Raw genomic sequence first — 24,821 nt, 5'->3', positions numbered from 1 at the left:
AAAAGATAAAATATTGGAAGTAATGGAGAAATTAAAAAGCTTGCTGAGGGAAGTCTAAAGGAGAGCTGAGGATACCTTGTTTGTAGCCACCTTATTGGATGCTATCTTTTATTATTAAGAGGAATTTTGATTTTTTCCCCCCATTCTATTTGGTAGTTTGTCTTACTATCACTGTCTTCTCAATAACTACTATAGTGTGACTTTTTGTTCTTTACAGAAGGAGAGAAAGAGAGAGGGAGGGAGTAGGAGAGGGAGGTCTTTTCCTCCCAGGTGTTCGTATTCTGGCATTTAAATTGTGGCACGCCTGTTATTTCAGATTATTTTGGCACTCTTTGCTTAATAACAGCATTTGGAGAAATTACACTTTTGAAGGCTAAAATGAGATTTTCCTTGCTGTCCTTTTCCCTGTTTAAAAGCCTGTTTACTTGGGCTGACAGACCTGAAAATGGAATGGGCTACAGACCTCAATGTTTTCGGGCCGGTAGTTTAGGGTACATTGATAGGCAGTCCTGACCTAGTGAGTGCAATTAGAAAGATGCATGTTTGTAGCAGGTAGATATGACTAACTCCTCGATGTGCAAACTCAGTAATAACCTCTCCCTTATTTCATTATTTACCTACAGCAAATCCTACCAGGGCAGGAGGAGGAAGGGAGTACCCTGGCTCGTCCGAGGTGATTCGTGAATCCAGCAGCACAACAGGCATGGTAGTTGGGATCGTGGCAGCAGCGGCGCTGTGTATCCTCATTCTCCTGTATGCTATGTACAAGTACAGGAATCGAGACGAAGGATCCTATCACGTAGATGAGAGTCGAAACTACATCAGTAACTCAGCACAATCCAATGGGGCTGTGATCAAGGAAAAACAGCCCAACAGCGCTAAAAGTTCCAACAAAAACAAGAAAAATAAGGATAAGGAGTACTATGTCTGATCTCAACATCTAAAAGAACGCTTGTATAGAAATAGTCTTCATTTTATCTGAGACATAATACAAACTTATTTACTTTACTTTTTATGAAGCACATTCAAAAACAAACAAACAAAAAAGACAGGGAATGCAATCAGAAAGGAAAGACTGTTTTTAAAAACAAGCATTTCATGCTCTTGTTTTTCAGAAACAGGAGCTGATAAATTCCCTAACATCCACAGTGTTTTCATTTACTCTGCCTGTCTTTATGTTGCTGGAACATTTCTGAAAGACAATGATGACACCACGCATTCATAAAGCAAGGAGTATTACTACAACATCAAGGCACAATGTGAAACAAAACTAATTAAAAAAAACAAAACAGGAAAAAAAAGAAAAAAGAAGCTACCTATGATTCTGGATTTAGCCAAAGTGCTAGCGCTTTCTTGAAAAGTAAGTTAGTCTCATTGTCAGAGAAGACTGTCATTATATGTGGTGACTCAACAAGCAAACATAAAGAGTTTGCCGTCTGGTGCAGTGAAGCAGTGATTGGAAACTTGCATTTGAAACAAAGTGCTGGCTTTTCTGAAGACTTATGTAGAAATACTTTCAAAAAGCCCCTTTCTGGTTGTGAGGAAAATAGTACGGAGGCCTTATTTTCAAAAACAAAAACAAAAATCTGGAATATAAGGCAGATTTCCACAAAAAAAAAAAAGTAAAAACAAACAAGAGGGCATAGATGCAATCATTGGGAAATTTTCATGCACGCTTAATATGTTATTACATATGTTTATATAAAAACACATCTATATGTGCTTTCTGGACTGTGATAAGTGATGTTTTATAGCCTGTTGTATAGAAAATGCAAACTATATCTGCTCTTCAGCCATTTTTGGTAAACTCAATGTTATAAGTGTTGCTAGGTATAGAGAGTTTTATGACATCTGGAGCAACAGACATACTTTAGTTTTTTTGCAGCCATTATAAATTGTCCCTGACTTCTTCCCCTTTTTTTTTTTTTTTTTTAATTTACAGTGTAGTGGTTATACTAAGGGGGATGTGTATGAATGTATATAAGAGTCAGCTAATTTTTTTCTTACCTGTACAGCCTCTATTCTGTTGCAATTAAGTTTTAGTAGTTTGTATGAAAGAAGTGAACTAGAAAGCAAAAATATATCTCTACTGTAATTTGTCTTCTCCCTCCTGTCCCCATCTCTTGCTCCTGATATGCATCAATGAAGTTGATCAGAATGGCCAATTTTCCTAGAAATACACATCCATTAATTAGGTAAATATTTAGTGACTTAAACTGGCCTTCGGCTTCCAGTCAAAGCTTCACTATTGGAGAGCATGGTTTGCCTTACAGAAACCTTGTTCTTAAGACATTATGAGAATGATGAGTTTCTTGGGAATCTTAGGAAGTATCATATGGTGTTTATCTGGCATTCAGTTATATGAACGACAGCTACTACAACATTGGGTGGTAAAAGATCTAAAAAGACCCACTTTAATTATCCAGGCTGATTCTACTGCAGAATTTACCCCTTTCTCCAAAAAGGAAATAATCTTGAGGTGCACGGTAGTATTTTTCAATGGTGGGCATTTTGACATATGAAAAAGTATTTTTAGCTAAGTTGATTGTGTAGTATTGCAAGACATCATAACCAGACAAATATGAGTTCATCGTGTTTTAAAGTAACGCATAGCTTTTCTTGCATATAAAACATTAATGCATTTTAGTTAAACATATTAAATATAATGCTGTAATTTACACATTAAGTTTTTTTTTTCTAGTATTATTTCATTAGGTTCACAGCAATAAATCATAGCGTAACATTTTATTTACACGGAAGTTCAAAGGAAATACATTAGACAGAAAGAGGGTAGTTCAATAGAAATCAACCAAATCATTGGAAGGCCTCCTGGGAGGGATATACATGTTCACAGTTTACAGACAGGAAGGAGAAATTTAAAATTAGCTTTAAACAGCAGGCACAAAACATTTTGTTGTGTGTTATTCACTGTAGAGGATGAAAAAGGCTGGAAACTGGTACAGCTATCTATCTGGGAGTCAGAGCACTTTAAAAATACATGTAGCTGACATGAAAACACCTCTCTTGAAGGCTGCCAACTACATCGAGGTGTGTCATGTTGCATTTGTAAAACAACTTCTTATTTTCATTAGCATTTACACAGCAATGAGAACAGGTTCACAAAATCCATCTGATGTTCATTTCTTAGATTGTGGTTCACCTGTGGCATTCATAATTTCTCCCACCTTTACAAGACAGCTGTACTCAGGGAATGGCAGGGTCAGGTATACCGGAGGTCATTGCTGGAAGCAAGAGACTTCAGCTAGAGAGGGGAAAGAAGAAGTTGAAAGCCAGGTGGTGTTCAGATTTCAGTGCTTGAAGATATGTAGAAGAACAAGAATAATCTGATGACAGGAGACTGGATATGACAGAACATGGTTTGGGCAAGATGAAATGGTCTTTTCTGCTTGGTATTGATTGCATTAATGAAATAGCATGGTCATGTCAACTTCCAGGCAGTTTGGTAGATTAATCTTTAACTAAATCCACACATCAAGGAAAAAAAGATCTGCTACTACTATAATAAGCAAAGATGATTTTAACACTGTTTCTGAAGGTTCTCCTTTTTCCTCTTTAATTTCATAATTTAACAAAAAACAAATATAGATGTATCAGAAGTGCCAGCAAGTGGATTTAAAATTCCTTTTTGTTTAAAAACAGCAGCAACAAACAAACAAACAGACATAAACCAACTACCTAACATAAAATTGGATCCTTTCTCTATAATAACCTAATTTGTTTGACTGAGATGGCTTCATTTCTATGACTGTATTGTGTTGCCTTTTTTAACAAAACACTAAATAACGTGTGAAACTTTCAACCCTAAGACATCAAAGAGAGGCCCAATGCCCCTAACCTTATAGTGCTTTCTGTGATAGATATTTACGATTTTTTTATTTGTTGCAAGGCCAATTTATTCATTATTGGAAATGCTAAGCAAGTGGAATTTACTGTTTTGTTAATAAAAATGTTTCTTAATACAGATGCTGGCTTGTTTCTTCTCTTGCTCTTAGATTCGGAGTATCTGTTCATCTTAAAGCAGTGAAAAAAAAAATGGTAAATTGGTATGAAGTTACAGAAATTCATGTCAGGAAAAAGTGACCTGAGAGTTCTTTGAACACTTAAGTGAAAACCTTCTACAAGTCTTCTGTTCAACTGCCCCCGTTAGAAAAGTATAAATTACACTAATGCATTGGTTGGTTTTGCATAGAGTTACTGCATTTGAAATTTTCTAGGTTTTGGGTGGGTTTTTTTTAAATCAAGAAATTAAAACTTGATGTTCCCCTCCCCCTATGAATGAAAAAAAAAATTCCTTCCTTTCCCACCACTTTTTTTTTCTGGTGGAAAGAAGATGGCAGAAGGTAAGGTAATGGGATGAAAAGTTAAAACAGAAAATATTTTCTCTTGTCTAGAAAATGGTTTAAAAATTAATGGAAAATGAACATATTTCAGGCCATTAAAAACATTCCTAGATAATAATTACAAAATTTCAACCAGAGCTAATCCATTACATAACTACTTTCCTATTTAGCATGGCATTTAAATTCCTGGGTAACTTCAAGCAAACATCTAATCCTATTGATTTAAGCAAGTGTCTAAAGTTGCCTAAATGTATTGCTGAATAGGACGGAGTTAAGCTTTTGGATCTAAACTCCAAATAGAATTTAAGTATGTATCTTCTTTAATCACATCAGTAGCTTCTCTGACTTCAATGGGATTTATTCATCTGCTTAATTAGGTATAGACTGAAGTATTTTAGATAATTTGAGTTTAGAAATATCTGGAGAAAACAGCCCCTATCTTCCATTGGTATAAAACAGTTTCAAGTTAAACTTACATTCTAAACAGCTTTATACTGGGATTAGCACTTATGTATGTGTGTGTGTTTTTAAATAAATACTGAACATTCCATTTAGGAAAATGCTTTATACACATTTAAAGGAGCTATAACAATACTGATTTTTTTCTACAACAAAACCCCACATTTAATTATACACTTTTTAATTCTACATTGTATTTTTTTTTTCTTACATCTATACTGTGCTCTACCTTTTTCCAAAATCCTAATGGCCTCTCAGAAGCTGCATCATCCATCATCAGCTAACTGCTTTAAGTGGTGGCCTCCATAATCAATCATCACTGTGGCCAACTAGCTAAAAATCCCTCACAAGATGTGGAAAAAGAGAAAAAACTAAGTAACTCCCCCAAAAGCAACTTAGAATAAGGAGCACACATGTAGCCTGTAAATGACAACTGTGTTTGTTAATTCCTCCAATATGACTTCAAGCCTTAGAGTTCAACAAAACAATTTTAAATTGGGTATCTAGGTATGATTTTCATATTGATTATAGACCTTTGCTTCCAAGTTCAGTACAGTCTGGTTTAGAGCTGCTTGGAAGCATTGTCCTGGGGTAAGCCAGATTTGTCAGTACAGTTTTATTTGGAATGAAGGCTATTTGCTTTATCCCAAAACCCCCACTTTGTTAGAACCTGTAAGAATTTCAATGTTAAAATGTTTCTGGCCCTCATGGGAATGGGGAGGAAGAGAAATCCACACTGCATTTAAATCAATTTGTGTATTGATGAATGCTTGGGGATGATAAAATTGCTTGCCTGCCAGCCTCCGATTTGTCTGGATGGTATATTCGTCCTTTGGTTGGTCATCGCTTTCCATGAAACCAGAAGTATCCCCCATGGGTTAAGCTTCGAGCTAGAAATTCCAGAAAAGAAAAAGAAAAAAAAAAAAAAAGAAGTCACTGATACAGGTCTGCTCAGTTTTGTGAGGAGCAGAGCCAGAAGTCACCCAGTCCTTTACCATCTTACTTTGAAGGCTTCTTCTTACTCAAGGTCTTCAATAGACTTCAGCTATCAACTTTGACTTCTGGAAGCGAAAGTCTGACCCCTCACCTTTCTCAGTTGCTACCATGAAAATATCTTCATTTGTTGTTCAGAATAAGCAGATTTCCCTATGACAGTGCTCCTCCAGTGGGGCTGAATTGTGGTAGAGTTTGGGTTTTTTAAAAGACAAAACATGGTGACGTAAGGGATAGAGTTATTTCAAAGAGTGTAGGATTCTCAGTGAGTAAATTGCCTTTAGGGACAGTAATTTCATGCTGGCGTACACTTGAGAGGTTTAAAAATCCAGGCCAGTAATCCTCAACAACATCCTTTCGGTAAACAATAAAGACATTAGCTCGTTTGTCAGCGAGCGCAGGAACCGACAACATGGCTATCAAAATGTGAATGCGTCGGTCTGGTTGCAGCAAATAACACAGGAAAATGGAATTTGGGCAGCCAAAAATAACCGCTGGCGCGTTGGCTGGACTCTTATGAGTGGGTCTGATTACAAGCCACTAAGCATTTATTGGATGATAAATAGCAAAATACTTTTGTTAGTTGTAGTTTGGGATGCAGCAGGCTGACAAAACGCAGGCAAGGCCTGTGCGGCCGCATCGTTTTTTTCAGGCTGGGGGGCCCGGCTGCTGTCAAGGCACCCTCCAGTCGGGGGGACTGGGCAGGTTTTACACAAACACCTGCTGCATGCCAGCTGATCGGCTGTTTCCAGATAAAACTTCCTTTTCCCTTTGAAATTAACATAAACTTTCTGGGAAAAGTATGGCGGGTTGCTTAGGGAGGCAAATTAGGTGGCTCCCAAAATGTGTGGCAGTGCAGCCTGCACGATACGGAACAGAAACCAGAGTCAGTGGGTAGGGGCAGGCTGAGGGAGAAACCTCCATCCCGCTCGGGAGAGCCCTGGCCTCAGGCACAGTGGCTGAACGTGGTCCAGAAATGAAAGATGCCACCTCATGCTGGTGGCAACCGCTGGGTGCAGCAGACGCCTGAGCTTGGCAGCGGTTTTGTGCTCCCCGTGCACAGCGATGGCAGCCGAGGGCAGGGCACTGGGCGAGGTGCATGGGGAAACCTTGTACACCAGGATGGGCTCAGCTTGTGCTCGGGGGAAGGACAGCAAGGGCCAGGACATGGGGAAGGGCATATGGTGCCTGATGTTGTCCCTAAAGGGCTGCCCTTGCTTTCACTCCCTCTAGGCCCGGAGTGCATACTCTGCCGAAAGGGGGGGTCAGTGCGTGGTGGGACCCTGTGGTCCCAGGGCCATTTTCGAGTCAGCTGCAAGCAGGGGACAGTGGGCGGTGTCCAGCCAGGGTGTGGTTGTGTGTGGCCCCTCCGGCCAATGCTTGAGACAAGGCTGTTGATGTACGAGCATCTCCCTTTGGGTTGTTTGGTTTTTTCTTTTTTTTTTAAGCTCCTGCAGCTCCCACAGCCGTGGCAGGGCTGAGTCCCTCAGAGCCGCATTACCCCAGCAAGCATGGTGTTTCAGGAGTCGGTACAACCCCGTGAGGATGGGTGGGCGTGAGGAGAGAAGACGCAAGAGCCAAGCCCCCTGGTCCACTGTGCGTACAGAAATGGAGGGAAAATCAGCTGTGAGGGTCTCACAACCAGGACTGGGCAGGGAACTTGCCCCGAGGCTCCTGGCTTAGTGAAGCTGAGGTGGGTTTTGGTGGGACCAGGCCCAGGTTTTTCTTAGCTGCCAAATCCCTCAAAGAAAAAAAAAAAAGTTTTCTTAGAGAGTTTAGGAATTTAAGTAGGAGTTAGTTTAGGGTTCCTTTAGAGCTTTACTTGCCAGTGCTTCATGCCAGAGAGGAGAAGTTCAGGCTTTCTGTGCCTGGGGAAGGAGACTAGGCAGCAAAAGCCACCCAGGTGACTGCATCCCACAGGCAGATGCAGGTATCCCTAATTTTCTGGGACACCAGATCTCAAAGATTTGGACCAGAAAATTGGCTGAGGGTGAACTCCAGCAACCCACACTGTTAAACACAGGGAGAGGGAAGGGCTTCAGCACAAGGAGAGGTAAAAACCTTAAGGAAGAAAAAAATAAAACAAACAGACACACACCCTCAACTCCCCTGGGAAATCCCATCCTATCCACCACTGTCTGCTACTCAGCTTTTCAGGCTTACAGGTGGGTTTTATTCCTTGCTGATTATAGGTGGAGAGGTAGCAGGCTTGTTACATCTGCCTGTTAGTCTCACCTGGAAGAAGGGTTGTCCTGCTAGCAAATGCAGAGCTGGCTGTAGTTACCAGACCCTTCACACCTCGTGTGAGCTAGTTGTACACAGATTTTCCTTTAGATTTGGGCATTGCTGGCAACCAATACAAAGCAAAGAGTCACATCAGGGCAGAATTTAAAGGCTGGAACCCCTTTTTCCTTTGCCTTCTGAGTTTTTACTGACTTCTACTTGACTTACAGGGGAGGTCTAAGGTACAGGACAAGAATGTACTCCAGTGAGAGAGAGAGAGAAAAAAAAAAAAAAAGGCAAGCAGGCTTTGTCTTATGCTGTCCAGAAAATCTTCATTTAGTAAGCAGAAGAATTTCAGGTAATTAATTTATTTAAATCTTGGTTTGTTGATGGATGGTGCTTGGGAAAGGCAAGTTTATGCTCAGCTTTCCTGAAGGTTAAGTTTGTTTGGAAGCTCGTTTATACCTGCAGGCTCTTTTTAGGGAAGTCTTTCAAAATGCTGATAGTACAAATGTAGCAGTTGTTACCTGGACCAGTTTCTCATTTATTTTAATAGCTTTGCCTAAGTAAGGATTGGAAGATTTCACTCAAAGTTAAGGCTATATCTGCACCAGTAAGAGTAAGTTCATAGGGCAAAGCAGTTGGTGCTAAGAACCTGACCTCCATGTTGCATTTCAGGTTTTTCTTTGAGGCAGTTGCAGTCTGGTCCTATGGACTGAATGCCAGTCAGTGGTTAGGTGACGTTAGGTGTGTTCATGGAGCTCATATTATTCAACCTGGAAAGTGTCCAGTTCCTCCATGCAGAGTGCTTTAAGTTAATTGAAGTGTAGTAAGTGGGAACAGCTGGAGTTGCTTCAGAACTGTACTCCTGATCTTGAATAAAACTATTTTGTTGAAACAGCCTTTATGTTGCTACATGCAAGTGTGCTTGTAACAATTCATTATAATAAAACTAGGGTATTTTTCATATGAAGTACCCAGACCCAAATGAAAATTGCAGCTACACCTTAATGCCTTCCTGATATTTTTACAGGGCTTGGTGTCCCTGCAATTCTGGCCCTCATCTTCCCTTGTAATCACCATCTCTGCTTCCTAGTATCTCCTCTACCCTTTTCTTTAAACCTAAAGAAACAATGGTTTGACAGACTTGTTTCCTTTGAATAGGTTGAGATAAATACAGAAGTATTTTTAGATAGGCACTGTATGAGGAAGCTGTGTTACCAGCACTGAGATTACCAACAGTGCAATTGCTAACTTGTAGAAATAAGCTGTAAGCCAAGCTGCTGCGGCTGGAGCTCTAGATGGAGTAGGTGAACTGGAAGAGGCAGAACTGTCCTGAACAACCCTGCTCTTTGGGAAACTCTACATCCAGATTTTGCAACACAGATCTGCTTTTAACCAAAGTTTTGACAGTCTTCTCTAACCTAGTTCTCACCAAAATCAATTATTTCCTGTAAGGGAATTAATAGTAATAAGTTTCCTGATTTAGTCAGTATTAAAAATATCATGAGAAACCACAAGAGATTGGGGCTACATTTTGAGAGCGTTCCTTGTATCTTCTGCAGACAGGAAAGCTGCCATTTCCATTAAGACTGAAACTTCATTGCTGCTTTTAACTACAGAGCGATTACACTTCCCTCTAGCATACTGCATGTTATTATGAGCATTTCATACAAGAGTTCTGAATAGTCGTCATTAATTCTTTTAGATTTCTAAGTGTTAGGCATCAAAGACTGATGATACAGACTGACGATAAAAGATTTCTAATTCTAAATTCTTGTAAATGACCATATTTGTGTTTAAGTGGCTGATTGTAAGTTTTGCCTAAGTTCCAAAAATTGTCTTGATATGCCTATTTTTATTATTATTACACTTTAGCAAAAGTTGATTGCTAAATATAGAAAGAAACATTCTCTAACATAAGCTTGTTCAGAAACAGTTTGGTTTCAGTTGAGAACACTTCAACTTGGCAACAAAAATATGACTGAGTTTTTAGACATATTAAGTGAGCTCTTGGTGTCATCTAAGCTAATTTAGAAATTTTAGAGACTTCAAATGCAAAAATAAACTTAGAATTTTTATTGATCTGAGTCTTAATGGGAGTTACCACACATCCTGTGTCAAGGTTTCAGTGTGTATGAATAAAGTTGTGGCAACGGTCTGGTGCCTAATCTCGCCTACTGCCTTTCTTGAAGGCACCTTTAGCAGACCTGCATGTGAGCATGGTCTTTGCCTGTTATGCTGCTCTGCTCCCCACGTGAAAACTTTCAGCCATTACCTGTCCATGGGAAACATTATACAGACACTGCTGTGCACCAGCAAAGTCCCTGTCTCAAAAGCAGAGCTTGGCATTTATATATACTCTCCCTGAGGCAAAACTCCCATTAACTTCAGCGTGAGCAGCAATTTCATCCTGAGTATGTAGCACCCCAAATAAATCAGTATATTAAAAAATGCTACAGAAAGCAGATTAAGAGGAAGAACGCAGCCCTACACAAACATCCTGAATACGGAAAAACCAATCCAAAGAACCTAAAACCAATCTGATTTCCTAAAAGGGACAATAGGCTGATGTGGATACATAAAGTACTTTTGCAAAGTCTTTAATGGCCTTTCATGACTTCCTTTTAGTTCAGCAGACTGGTGAGATGTGAAAGTCCTGATGTTGCAGCAATAAATAATGCATCCTAACAAAATGGGGATTGTACAAACAGGACGCTTCAATTTTCAAAATTGTGTTCAAAAATTGTGCAGATGCTATGTAATGAAAGTGGAATATAGATCTAACAGTTGGACTTTGTGATAATAGGATAGAACAGCAAAATGATGAAGGTCACCAGCCACAGTAGTTGCAATCGTCTGTGAAAATAAGCTGTGCCAAATAGCTCTGAATATCCCTGATCAACAGTGAGATTTTGCTTTTGTTGTACCCTTGTAAGGCCCTCAGTTCTGAAAACATTTTGGTGACGTTTGCAATGCTCTGCTATGACTGGTAGGTAGGGAGATAAGACAGCCTAGGATTTGTAGTGGTGTGGCTGTAGTAGCCCTGAGCTCGATGTAGGTTAGCTGTTTCGTCAGCTAACAAGCTTCTCCCACAGCTCTGTGGTGCTGCAGACATGCAGCTGTCGATGCTTCAGCTGGAAGTTCAACATCAGTTCAATACCTCCATGCAAGCTGCAGTGGAGACACTCAGGCCTGTTTCTGTACTCCCCGGGCAGAAGACTCACAATCGTATCGGGTGATGCACCATGCCTGCCAAACCTGGCCTGTGGGGTGTGGTGGAGGGGAGCCAGGGTCTGCCAAAGGGAGAAAGGCAGAACTCCTTTGGAAACAACAGCAAAGCACTAGCAATTTCATTCTTGTGGGGCACATTCAGTCTCTGCTGTGGGGTGGTCCCAGGGCTCTACTTGAATTTGATTCATGAAGTCTCATCTTCCTTCAGATGCTTACTGAATACTGTCAGCTGGAGCTCCTTTGTTGAACAGGCACATTTCTTTACTACTCCCACTATCATCCACCAGGAATTTTTGAAATGCAGAGAAGTGCTTTTGCCACTGCATATGCTTTTCCCTTACAGATTTTTTGGGTTGGTTTTTTTTTTTTCTGAGGCTGGGAAAGAACAATCAAATTATATCAATTCTGAGTTAAGTCATAATCATCTTTCAAATTCTTATATGATGCAAACACTTAGGTTTCAAATAATTGAGCATTAGAATGGTAAATCATTTTAATTGGAGTTTTAAAATAATTTGTGAAAAATTATACAAAAGGCCCATTTAAAAAAAGAAAAGTAACAACAAACATAATACTGTTAAGTCTTTCTGTTGCTACAGCGATGTCCATTCCAAGTACATGAACCAGACTACAAAGCCAAAGACTTTCATTAAAATAAGAGTATTTACAACATATGAAATGTTGGTGTCAGTAGGGGGAGAGAAAGTCTCTTCTTCCAAGATTTTTGTCCAGGCTAAAAATTGGATGATTGTCTAGATTAATTTCAGCAGCATATTGTCATTGTTGAATATGATTTTGCCATTTAGAGATCTTTTGTTTTCCTAATATACCGATACCCATGTAAGTATAAATATGGAAAGAAACCATAATTTCTAAAGCATCTACTGTTCAAACTGATCTTGCTTTCTGTACAAGCATATGTCTGTCTAAGGACATGCAAGCCCACTTGTACATACAAGTGTAATCGTAGCCATGCTGGTATGTTCAGTGGGAGAAAGGAAGAGGAGAACCACACTGTAGTAAATACTTAGGTATTTACTTAAAATTTAAGTTTGAGCTTGCACATTTCAATAATGGGAAACTTCTTGACTATCCAGTTTTCCAGTGTATGCAGTAGGAAATGAAAGTAGGAATGAATGGAAGATGTTCTTGATTAACAAAACTCCAGTTACGAGCAAATGTTTATATCCATCGCTGGACCACCTCCAGCCATCACAGAGGTAGATAGTACTGTGTCAGGGTGGTCCAGGATATGTGTCCTCAGGTTAGCCCATGGATATATAGCAGATGCAACTTTACAGAAGTTAGTTGGTTGGATTCTAGCCTTGCTCAGAAGCATTTTATGTCAGCATAACTCTGTAGACTTCGTTGCAATTTTTTGTGATTGTATCAACACAAAACTGAGCCCAGCAGTATATGTCCATGTCACTGGGATTTACAGTTCAGACCTTCCTTCAACCTTGTACAATGGAGAAAGCCCTGCTTTCTCATATTTTTATTCCAAAGGGAACGTTAAAGTTCCATTGTTACAGCACTACAACACAAAGAGCTATAGATGTAATCAAAAGAGTCTTTTATCTTTTTTTTTTTTTTTTACATTATTAAAAAAATCAGCAGTTCTGCAGCACTGATCCTTGAAGGTATATAGCACTTCTTTGTTGCTACAGCAACAGACAGCACTGACAGTACCAAGTTACAGATGAACTGGGTCCTTTTGCAAGACCAGATCAGAACTAAAATGGTTGTGATAAATCTGCTGTATGTAAAATTGGTGGGATTAAGAGGTAAATAGGACAAATACAATGTAGGAAAGTACCTTGTTTTACGTAGAAGCTTCTGTGGTGCTTCACAACCCCTTAAGTCAAAACAGGTGGGAATATGTACCAAATCTTCAGCAATTAAATCAGTCCTCCTAGTTTTGTTTTGCACTGTTCCACAAAGGGTTGGCCTGTCTCTTGTTTAGGGAATGAGGCAGATCTCTAAGCAAGGGGTAGCAGGTAACTGTTTTCACAGTAGAAAGAGCTGTGCCTAAGGGAAGGACAGGACTTTCCCAAGGGTCTTGATGTAAAAAACATAATGTAAAATGCCTCATCTTGGATCAGCTGCTTCCTGCCAAAGCAGACCTGCTCTGCCTTTTTCTCTGCTTCCTTTGGGGACATGTGTAAAAGACACAAGGTATATAGGGGAAAGAGGGCATTCTCACCTTTCTCTTTTCTCCTTGCCCTTCAGTTCTCCTCCTCCCTCTATGAAAGAGACGGGATCTCTATTCTTGCTAAGGCACCCTCAGAATAAATACTGGATTTGAGTTATTTCAAACCCTGAGCCCATATAGACACCTTAATGCAGTCCAGCTTTCAAAAGCACACAGTGGTGTGAGCTATTATGTGCTGAGCTATTTAGAAAAGCTGACCGTAAGTTCTATTTTATTTACTAAGACCCAGTCTGCACTAGCGTTTGTGATGCAGAAATACTTTCATAAATTGTGCCAACACATTTCCTAGCAGAGGAGCTGCTTATACTGGGCAAAATGTGCTTGTGGCGAGAAAGGTTAAAAAGAAATGAGGGATAAAATAACAAGTACAAAGCATTATATTACAGTAACTATCTAATTTAGCTTCAGTTGCTGATACTGGGGCTTCTTCTCCCCCTCTGTCTTCATCTGTACAGGGTGAGAAAGGAGCATATCCCTAGAACAATACTGCTCTGTCAAGGACAGTTTAATATTGGCTTTGCCTAAGCAAAAGCAGGATGAAAGCTAGCAGAGCAGCTATGAAGAACTAAATTACTGAAGTACAATGCCAGTCTGTGTTGGAGTAAGGCCACAGGATGGGTTTGAGTTACAGAAGCTCATTAAAGCTATTATGTATTAACTGAGCCACTGTATCTACATGTGTGCATGCCCTGAGATTGCCTGAAGAGTTGTGTGTCTTAGCTTAAGCAATAATGAATGAGGCTGAGGCTCATGGATTTTGCCTTGAGTTCAGGGGAAAAAAACCCACCCTGTGATGGAGAATGATGCCAGCTGAGGAGACAGGTGGTAACTTGTTAAGCTATCCTGACTCATCTATGTTAAATCTTCTGCCGGCACCCTTAGCTGCTGCTAACTAGACTTTTAGGCAGATAAAGAAATAAATGCAGAGAATGTATGAGAAAAATGTCTAGCTTTCCAAACAGACTTAGTTACTCGAAAACATGCCTGGAAAAAAAATCCTCAGTTAAGATAGAGCCCTAAATAATTTACTAACTTTTTAAAGTTTTACACTTTCTGTCATTGATTTCTTACTGTCTCTCATATTTGTCATTATATGGCATATTATTGAATTACTGACTCTTGCCAAACTGAAATAAACTAGTCAGTTCTGTGTGTTCTTAAAGAACAACAGAAAAACAGAAAGAGGCTGATCTCTCCATTATTTCAGTCATAGAGTTCAACCATGATTTCTTTGTACTTTCAAACTGTTGCTAGTTATTAAAATGAATATTCAGGTCTTGAATACCTCCAGTTTTCATTCAGTTGTCAGAGTACTTACAAATTGAAACCATTCCATGCTATAAGGTCCTTAAAAACATGGAAATAAACACACGGATTTTTGAAAAGTAGATTAGGATTAATTTCACCTAAATTCTCTGTATATTTAAATATCTACATTACAAAAGTCTAATCTAGATTCTTTTATAGTCATCTGATAGATATAAGCCATTTCAGAGGGTAATATATAAATAATTTTATATGTTTGCTTTGGGAAAAACTAAATTCTGCTCTCTACTGCCTCTTGAGAGAGTCTAGACAGCTCACATTACAGGGTTTTTGCTTTTTTCTTTTTTCAGTTAAAAAAACCTACTCAATTGCAGCAAGATTTTTGCATATATCCAGCATCTTCTGTCTGGAAAGTCTTCCATGATTAATACATAACCTAAGCTGAACTAGGAAAATAATTTGTCTCCTATTTTATTTGAGGCACAGAGGCTACTTCACCCTTTCTTGTAGATACGCTCATCAAAGGGGCATTCCCTCAAACAATGAAAATGCTTAGACCTATGAATATCCTTAACTCCCTTATCCCCCTGCGTGGCCAGAATTTAGCTGGAGGCTATTGGCCAATTCGATGGGGATCCTAAAGCCCCTCTCTGCACCCATTCTGGTGACTGTCCCTGGTTCCCATGTCCTAGTCTTTGGCCCCTTCCTGATGCTCCTGCTCTCCATCTGTCTTTCCTCATTCACACTCCCTTCATTAGAGAGTTCTTGGTAGTGACCGAGGTAGGAGATGTGGCTGCTGCAGAAAGAAACCATTCAATAGCTATGTAAAGAGTGCTTAGGCCCAGAAAAAGTGTCCACACTGTGTCATTGTGTTTTGCCTGAAGGAAGCCTATTGCAGAGCAGGTCGTTATATGCAAGTTTCCTGAGCCTTAATCTTAAGTCCCATAAACCTGCCCCTTCCTATGTATTGTGACTACATGGCAAAATACTGGTATGTACAGAACAACAGCCAGTCTTCTGAAGAGCAGAAAGGCAACAAAAAAACCCTAAGTCTATTTCTTGTGCACGGAAATTGTGAACACATACAGCCTGTAATCCCAAGACTGATTTAAACCGGAAAGTTCATGAGGCCTTGATCAAAACAAACAGCATTTCATTCATTGAGCAGCATTACTGGAATGCATTGAACTGCCGTTTATCTGATTATGGCAGCATCTGGATTAAACATTCTGGCCTTGAACATTTAGGATGTTAGAGATGGGGGGGAAAAGGCAGAGACAACACCCAGTAGGATACAGAGTGCTGGATTGCTTTCTGTATTCCCCTCTTTTCCTCCCATTTTTAGAGCTGCTTCTCTTCTGAGCTTAAAATATTAATGACTACAAGCTCTTCTGCATAACAGTAAATCTGCAGACGGAAAACAACGTATATACGCTTATGTCGGTTATACCTTGTTCCATTCAGTAAACTACTGTTTTAAGCATAACCAACTTAAATGTATCTGCAATAAACCTTTTCAGTGGTTAGGTTGTTTTCACTTAGTTTTAAGCATTCCTGCATTATAGAACAACCTTTTGTTCTTCTGTTCTATAAATACCTCATTCATGTCTTTGTATTATCTATTGCTGTTTAGCTCTTAAAGAAGGAAAATGAAACAGATCTAGTGAAACTTACATTTGCAAAGTAAATAAACATTTATTGTGCATTTCTTCCTCAAAATTTATGGGCTACTTGAATGTAATTAGTAGACAAGATAATTTTCCAGGTCTTAGTTTAAAAAAAAAAAAGCCTGACAATTGCAAATAGATCTTTTTAGAGAAAGGTGGGAGTCATAACTTTTCTACTACCCCTTCCACTAATAATATTGGCTATGAAGGTAAATGTGTCTGGCATTTAGCAGTAGCATAATATGATTAGTGATATCCTTTAAACTCCCATCCATAAAAAGCAAATGGGATAAGTGAATTCCCACAGTACTTCCTGGAGGAGAAAGGTCTTAGGTCTCCACTCGCAAGTGTAGACCACACAGCTCTAATTTTGATTTCACACTGGTTTAAATCACCAGGTCGCTTTACAAGGTAGCTTATTCTTGTCTCTTTCAACACCCCTAGCTTGACTGGCCGTTTGACCTCATTTGCCATTTCTAGATCCCTCAAAACTGGAGTCATCTCCTCTGCTGACCTAGCTACCTTGACCTCTCCTGACCTGGTGTCCACCCCTGCATCTGCTCTTGTCCTAGTGCCCAGCCAACACCACCCTGTTGCATCACGCTCTTCTGAAACTTTTGACACACACGAACTGCAGTGAAACAGCCAAGTGACAGCTCTTACCAAACATACCTACCCAAAGTGTCCTAGATAGGCATCTTTCTCACTACTCCAGAGAGCATATCTGATTCAGCTGATGAAACTACACAAGAACAAATGAGCTCACAGAAATTTGAGACCAATTTTGGCTCCAGTTCTCTCTGCAGCTTCTCTTGTCTTGACTGATTGATTGATTGAGTCATCATTAACAGCCTGAACCTTTGAATGAAACCAGTGGGAGTCTTACCATTTTTACCAGCAAGAACAGGCTGCTACATAAGTTTCCCACATGAAAGTACAATTCACTAACATGTAAAAGGGTAAAAAAAAAAATATCTAAAAGACTGAGATCACAGCTCATAAGTCAACTTAGTATAGAAATCTTGCACTGAGGCAACTGTTTGAGTACAATACAAAAAATCTGTGGATGGTTTTTCGTTGTTTTACATCCTGATTTCAGTTTGTCTGACTTTATTTTTTTTGCTTGATAAGGTATGTGTGGATGTAGGCAGAGGTGCTTTTGGTGTATCTTGAGAACTACTGCATCCCTCCATGTTTTTCCTCCTATGGTCTGTCTCCTTTCTCACCCTCCCCACCATCTCATGTGGCACGGTTTTCCTTGGGATCACTGAGGACATCTTCCCAGGTAGCCACCAGCACTGTGATTTAATTGTCAGTCTGTGGGGTGTCTGTGGAGAGATGCGTAGTGTGTGGGAGCAAGCACTGGGTGAGCTGTAACAGAATCACTGAAAATACAACCTGAACCTCCCACCTGTCAGAGAAGGGACCTACCAGTAGGTTACTGAGGCAGCCTGACCAACTTAAGCATGATGTATTTGTTTTAACCCCTAAAATCCCAGACTAGACTTGAACAGAACAGCAGACTTTTACAAAGGCCCTTGGGAATGCACTTGGTGTCCTATGTTATACTTGAGTGAGCATCATAATTTCTTGGTCATAATATCAAGGAAAGATATAATTAGATTTATATTTATGTGCTTTTTGCAACCTATAGGGTTATTTTCTGTTTATGCTATTACTGCTTTGGGAGTACAAACAAAACTGATGAACACATTATTATACCTTTATGAGGGCAAGTTATTCAATGCATGAACGTTAGTGACACTTTCAGCACTGTGCTCACGATGCTTATTCTGATCAGAATGGTTTAAATAATACATGAACTCATGCATATACATATTGCAGCTCAGCTCTTTCATTAGGAGCCTTGCTAAATTCTCTCAGCTAGTCCTCCCGAGCGCTCACATGTTTTCAGGGTGAAAGTCCTTTTATTTGTAGCAGGCAGGTTGCAAAATCTTGCTGAGATATCATTTTAAATTTGTTTGGCTGTGCAACCTAGTTTAACAAGGGCAACTTGCAGTTTTTGCTTTTGCTATTCTTCCTGGGAGAAAAAAGAAGCTTATGTGAAGTGTTTTAATGTATGAAAAAAACATTTGAAAGGAAAAGTGGAAAATTGGATTTGGTAATTAAGATTTTGTGTTGGGACTGCAGTGGTCTCAGTTCAGTTCCCTAGAGTTTCTATATGACCTTGAGCAAGTCACGCTAATCTTTCCAAGTCTCTGTAAAGTGGAGTAACACTTCCTTCTTTTCTTCCCGCTATGTCTTGTCTGTTTGGCTCAGGTACAGATTCTCTTTCAGTGTGTTTATACAGTGCCCATCATACTATGGCTTCAAACGTATCTGGGAATTTTTATACAAATCACGTTACTAGTAAGGAAAATGCTTACGAATTTATATCTTTGGTGTTCCAATTCAGGATAATAACTTTAAACAAATATGTTGAAGAATGTGTATTTTTAGAGAAAGCACCTGCTCCCAGTGTTCTTGGGCAGAAAAGCAAGATTCTGTGTTGAGAGCAGGATGGGATCTGTGCATTAAATACAGCTGGCACAGAGGAATGAATCCATCTTTCGTGCCTGCTCTAGGCTCTGTGTACTTTGGAAGTGCTGCAAGAGAGTGAGGAGAAATTCTAGAGAGAGCCCTGATGTATGGCAACAGAGCAGGACTTGGAAGTGGTAAGAGACAGTGAGGAATGCATACCGAGGATCCCTACTGGGAGAAGTTACAGTTGGGTATGTGTCTTATTTGTAAAGGAGCATAGGCTTGTGTGGCTCTGTTTTGCAGGAAAGTACCTGCCCTCAGTGTCTGCAACGCTTCCTGCACCGAACCTAAATATACAGCTTTGCATTGGAATGGCTGTGAGGATTTCTCCTTCCTTCCTGCAAACCACTGCCTGGTAGTTCTGCTGAAATAAAATGGAAGTGTCTGAAACAAACCAAACACAGCTCCCCACCCCAGCCAAATCAAATTACTTTAATGAAATAGAATGTTAAATCATGGATCATATACCGGCACCTCTCAGACCAGAACATTGGGGGCTGCTAATGAAGCACTACTGTTCATCACCTGGTACGCGTGCTTAGCTTCTTCAGTTCAAGGCAGTCCGTGCTGCTCACTTGCAGAAATGGTGCTGTGATCTCAGAAGTCCTTCGGGGTCTGCAGCTGTACATGGGGGTCATTCACAAACAGGCAAAACAGAGCTGGGCTATTTTTCTGCATACTGCAATAACAAGTCTGTACTGCTCCTCTAAATCCACATAGACGACAACACAGGGCACAACTAGGGCCTGTGTTTATGAAAGTATCCCTGTTCATTAGTTCTGATTGCCATGTTAGATACACCTGCATCCCCACCTAGTCCTGACACTATCTATTAAGGCAGAGTGACCTCCCCGCTGAGCAGCAATCATTAGTCACTCTGCTCTTAAGAGAGGCGGATGGCGCTCACCTGGGCTGCTCATCAATTTCTACTGTCTTTTCTTTTGTTCTGTGTTGTAAGCTATGCTTTTCCCTGAGAATTTGGTGTTTCAAAGCTACACCAGCTTGAGCAAAAATGAGGAGTAGTCCTGGAACTGAGGAATTTCCAATCTATTTGCTGTCACTGGTCACCCTGCTGGAAGTTGTACAAAATCTAAAGAAAAAGGTTAAAACAGATCTGCCTTGCAATTCAGTGGCAGATCCATGAGGGTTTCGTGTCTTAAGAGCATCAGTGGTACTGTGACTTTAGTTAGAAAAGTTCCTGTATCCCATCCCTCCTCAGGATCCTGTCACACTGATGTACCCTGGGAATAAAATGCAAATTGCAAAAAATGCAATAAAATGCAAATGTAGTCCCCCTGTTCCAAGCGGTACTGTGAAACAATGAATCCCTCAGGGTGCTGCTTAATGCTTGAAATGACACAATGTCTGGCCGCTTGTAGGGCTCAGTGGGTTCAGGAGGGCTCTAAACCAGGAAATGTTCCCTTGGGTGATAAGATTTTTATTTTTTTATTTTTAAATCATGCGTGTCGTCTTAGTGAGGTTCATGCAATTACGTGCCTGCACATTAAAGCATGAGGTTTTGAAATATCAAATCCACAGTTAGTTAATGCATTTCTCCAAGGAGTTTCCAATCAAGCATATTTCTGGAAATGGTAAAAGAGCTGGAGAGGAAACATGAGAACTTTGCATGGCATTGTTATGTTTAGAACAGGGAGGCTGCTCAAACTGTGAGAATTTCAGATTGTTTTCTGTTCAGGACAATCTGGCAGGGAGAAAGACAAAAATGATCAAAGGAAAAAAAAGTGAGGCGGTTGTTTGTATGCAATGACTGCTATCCTTCTTACCCTGGTTGGCTGTGGGTTAGGTTGTGCCACTATGCTAGTTGATAGCAAGGCTTGAATGACTTCAGTGGCAAAAGACCCTAAAGGAGAGCACCTGTCTCATATATTTTTTATCTTTATAACTAATTATGAAGTGTTTGAGCCAGATGATGTCTCTGGGCTATTTTCTACCTCTCCCCTACCTTATACTCTTACCCTCCATTTAGGTATAAGTACTGTTCAGGAAGCTTGTTACAGCTGATGTAAGGTAAGGGAGGCTCTGCCATCCAGTCTGCAGTTGCCACATGTCATCCTCCCCAGGCTTTTTATGTTATAAACTTTTCTTTTTAATACCTCAAAGAGAAATACTCTAGTAATTATAACAGCAATTTCCTTCCTTAGCTTTACTGTTTCTTCTCTTCTGTGCAGATTATTTCATTTAAGCTGATATCCCAAGCAATTATAGTACAACATCATTTGAGGCGTAATCACCTCTGGCTAACCTCTTCAGGATCCCTTGGATATAAATGTGTTGATGTCTAAGCATCCCAGTGAGAACATTTCAGTAAGGAAAAAATGATATGAAATCTAATATTTCCTGGCAAACTTGGTCAGGAATAGAGCAGAACAAGTACTCTCTGTCAGGGAGATGCAAGGAATATCAGAAGAAGATATTGCATTGATTTTATGGCCAGAAAGAATAACTGTGATCATCTATTCCCATCGCCTGCAAAACATAAGCCAAGATTTTGGCTGCAGCCAGTGCAACTGGCTGTAATGGGCCACATTCAAAACCCTGTGCAGTCACTGGAATAAAATGCTATTGGCTTCGGTGAGAGCTTTGGATCAGGGTCAGTGCGAACAGAAGCCCAGCAGTGCAGCACAGCTGTGGGGAAATCCCTGACTCGTACCGAGCAGGGATCGTCTTCCAATAAATGGGGAATATCTGTGGATTCCTGGAGGAATGTGGACAGTGCTCTGTGGCTGTCCTCTCTGGGGTGGGGAGGAAACTTAGGGAAAATGGCCAGGGAGGAACTACTTCTCTCTACCTCCCTGCTCTGTCTGCAGCCACTGCCTAGGGCTTCTCTCAGCAGCAGTTCCTGTTGCTGCTGAACACCTGCACAGTGTAACTTCTCTGTTCCCTGTTGTGGATGATATAATACAGACAGCTGGAGTCTGGTGTGCTCATCGGACATTTTGGTAAAAAAAAAAAAAAAAGAGCTCTTTAATTCTTTGGTTTAGGAATAGCTTAATAAAAGTTGATGAGAAAATTGAAAGGTGTTTGTGCGTGTGGGTGCAGGTCATTTGACAAAAAAATAAACAGCAACAAATTGCTACATCAGGAATGTATTAAATCTATCTGACTAGTCTTGGAGAAAAATGCAGACAATCTAAAATAAAAAGAATGCTCAGAAGTGCTCCTCTGGGGCTCCTTTGGGGCTTCAAAGCACAATAATTCAGAAATACTGCATTTTGTGACAAAATTGCAGTTTGCATTTTAGCAGTGGCAAAACTCAGCATAAATGTATAATCAATGTTTCCCACTCCTACAAAGAAAGCAGAATCACATTGTGAAGGAGATGATAGAACAGGGTAATTCCCACTGGTGATGTAAAACCTCTCTTTCCCACAGTTACAGCTGCTCTGGTGTGCATTGTCCCTAGCACAACTCTTTGCAGAAGCAGAGAAGGTGAGTGGATGCTTGCAGAATTTGGTATTTTGCATAAAAAATATTCATTTTCAGACCACAGTTTAGTCGCCTGGGAAGGAATTAATAACTTAAAAGTCCTAATTATGGTGCAGGGTTTTGTGATATACAAGCAGCTGGGTCCTGCTGCTGCTCCTGACAAACAAAGTCACCAAACCAGGCCACCGGCTGACCCGTTCAGCAGAGTAAACAGCCATTGCAGTGGTCACTGAGAGGCAAGAGATCTCACTTCTCAGAGGATGCTCCTTCCCAGTAAGAGTTACTGTGCACTAATAGGAACACGTGCACTCCTCCCTGTGCTGGCCTCTTTGCTGGCTATCTGCAGCTTTGACAAGGCTCACTTACAAACAAGCTAAATGGCATACTCTCTCCCTTCTCCTCGAGTATGCTCATAGGTAAGGGGTATATAAGAATACTTTTTTTTCTTTTTTTCTTTCAAGTTATGATCTTCTGCTGTAAGACTGTCAAGCAAGTTGTCCAAGACAGAATTTAAAGTTTGGATTCCCATTGCTGAAAGTACCTTGAGGACGCTGGACATCTGAAAACTCCCCATCCCTGGGCAGCAGGTAGGTGCCTGAACACAAGCGTCCAGCATAATTTTAAATGGCTTTGGTGCCCTCACTTCCATCTACGTCTTGGCTTCCAGGCAGAGATTTCCCTGTGTTGTATCTGACTGTCCTCTGACAGACCCACACTCTTCTGGCAAGGCAAAGGCTAGTCAGGTGAAAGGCCCTGACAGCCCAAAGAAGTTCAGCTGCTCGAGGGGCTTTGATGGGACATGGCAGGGCAACACAGGGAGACGAGAACTAGGTCTGCACAAGCTGGTGCCAGACTGTATTGCCATAGCATGCTAGCTGAGCCCATAAACCCTGCTCTGCAGTCAGCACAACCACCCTGACAGAGCGGCTTTTTGATGTAGCTGTTTTGTTCCTAATAACTCCATTAGTCCAGGGATAACTCTGTTATCCTTGCAGAACACTTCATTGCACCATGTAGATACCCCCTGAGGAACTGTTCTAAAGCCTTTGATAAAACAGGAGGCGAAAAACTGTGGATCAGAACTTGTAGCACAAAGCTCCAAGAAGTGGCACTGGAAAGCACGTACCACCTCTTAGGACTCACAGGCAAGTGGAATATTTGGTCAAAACTGTTATCGTGGCTGTAGCAGTAGGCTGATTTACACCAGCAGGGAATCCAACCCTTTGCTTTTCTCACTCTGCCATAGCATTAAGGTGAGCATGTGCCAGGGAGAATAAACAGGCCAGGGTATATATAAATCTGCTTCTTCTGTAAACTAAGGGGAAGAAATAAAACTTATCTACAGCTACTTGTTTCCCTTGATATGCACCCTCTTGCAGCAGCAGGAGGAAAGACGGCTCCTTTTGGGCAGTATTGCCTGCTGCTCTTAGGAGCAGCTTGCGAGCTCTGCATTGCTGTTTGGGGGCAGGTTTCCTTCTGTCTGATTACTTTTGAATGAACACCAGTGTGGACTTATTAGTTGCATCCCTATTATGTTTCTAATAGTCTTGTTAACATGGAGGAAATCGATGCTAGGAAATGTTAAGGAAGGTACAGAGGAAAGCTAGTGTGCTATGCTTTGAGGCCTGTCCAGATTTTGTCAACAATAATTGCTGCTCTCCAGGGATCACAGCTCTTTGTTTTGTCCTCAGTAAGACCAAGCCAATAATTGACACTGCCTGAGCTCTTTGCCTCTTGCTCAGTTATCTGTGGGCAAAACATCTGTGCTCCAGCAACAGGGGGACCATACAGTGTTTATCACGGGAGAAGTGTTACAGTATAGAAGCGAAGAATCTAAGATCTTTAATAAAATGATTAGAGAATCAGTGAGGAAAAAAGGCCCAGTGGGAAATGAATTAACCTCACATTTCAGAAATCTTTTCCAACTCTTCCTATATTGCAAGCTTCCTCTAAGTCTCCTGGTCCAGTCAGTTCACTTCTGCTTCCATGCTGTTAAATGTGGATACTAGTTCTCTGCAACACAGAAATACTGCAGGGTACTCAGATTTTAAGGGGCTGGAAGCCACTCAAGCATATTAGTGGAGTGTACTCCTCTACTCACCATCCTGGTTCCTTTGGCCTCACTCACATAGGGCCTCCCATACCTTATTTTAACCTGGAAAGGTTAAAAAGCTTCTGTGGCCTCTAGGAGGGAGAATTCATCCTGCTTTATCACTGGAGAGTCAGTGACACGTCCAACACTGTATTGCACAAAACAGGACAGACAAGACATGCCATCTTTTTGGTGAACAGTAGAGTCCTTATGCAGGTGTGCTCAGGACAGAAATATGATATACCATTTTCCCCAGTATTCCCATGCAGAAGGCACTCATGATGCAGGTATCTGTATTTTCTGGGTATAAAACGGACCCTGCAATA

General features: G+C 40.6%; 1 protein-coding gene across 1 annotated transcript in view; it reads left to right on the top strand.

Annotated features, from left to right (window-relative positions):
* Positions 1-3,982, top strand: part of NRXN1 (neurexin 1) — a 472,728-nt gene extending 468,746 nt beyond the window's left edge. The window contains exon 15 of the mRNA XM_009894822.1: positions 624-3,982. Coding sequence (XP_009893124.1) covers positions 624-931 — 308 coding nt within the window. The 3' untranslated portion in view covers positions 932-3,982. The remainder of the gene's footprint in view (positions 1-623) is intronic.
* The last annotated feature ends 20,839 nt before the right edge of the window (positions 3,983-24,821 follow it).

The sequence above is a fragment of the Charadrius vociferus genome, unplaced genomic scaffold (assembly GCF_000708025.1).
Source record: "Charadrius vociferus isolate BGI_N301 unplaced genomic scaffold, ASM70802v2 scaffold411, whole genome shotgun sequence".
Classification (NCBI taxonomy): Eukaryota; Metazoa; Chordata; class Aves; order Charadriiformes; family Charadriidae; genus Charadrius; species Charadrius vociferus.
Note: the sequence above shows the minus strand (reverse complement) of the source record. Positions and strands in the feature narration are given on the sequence as shown.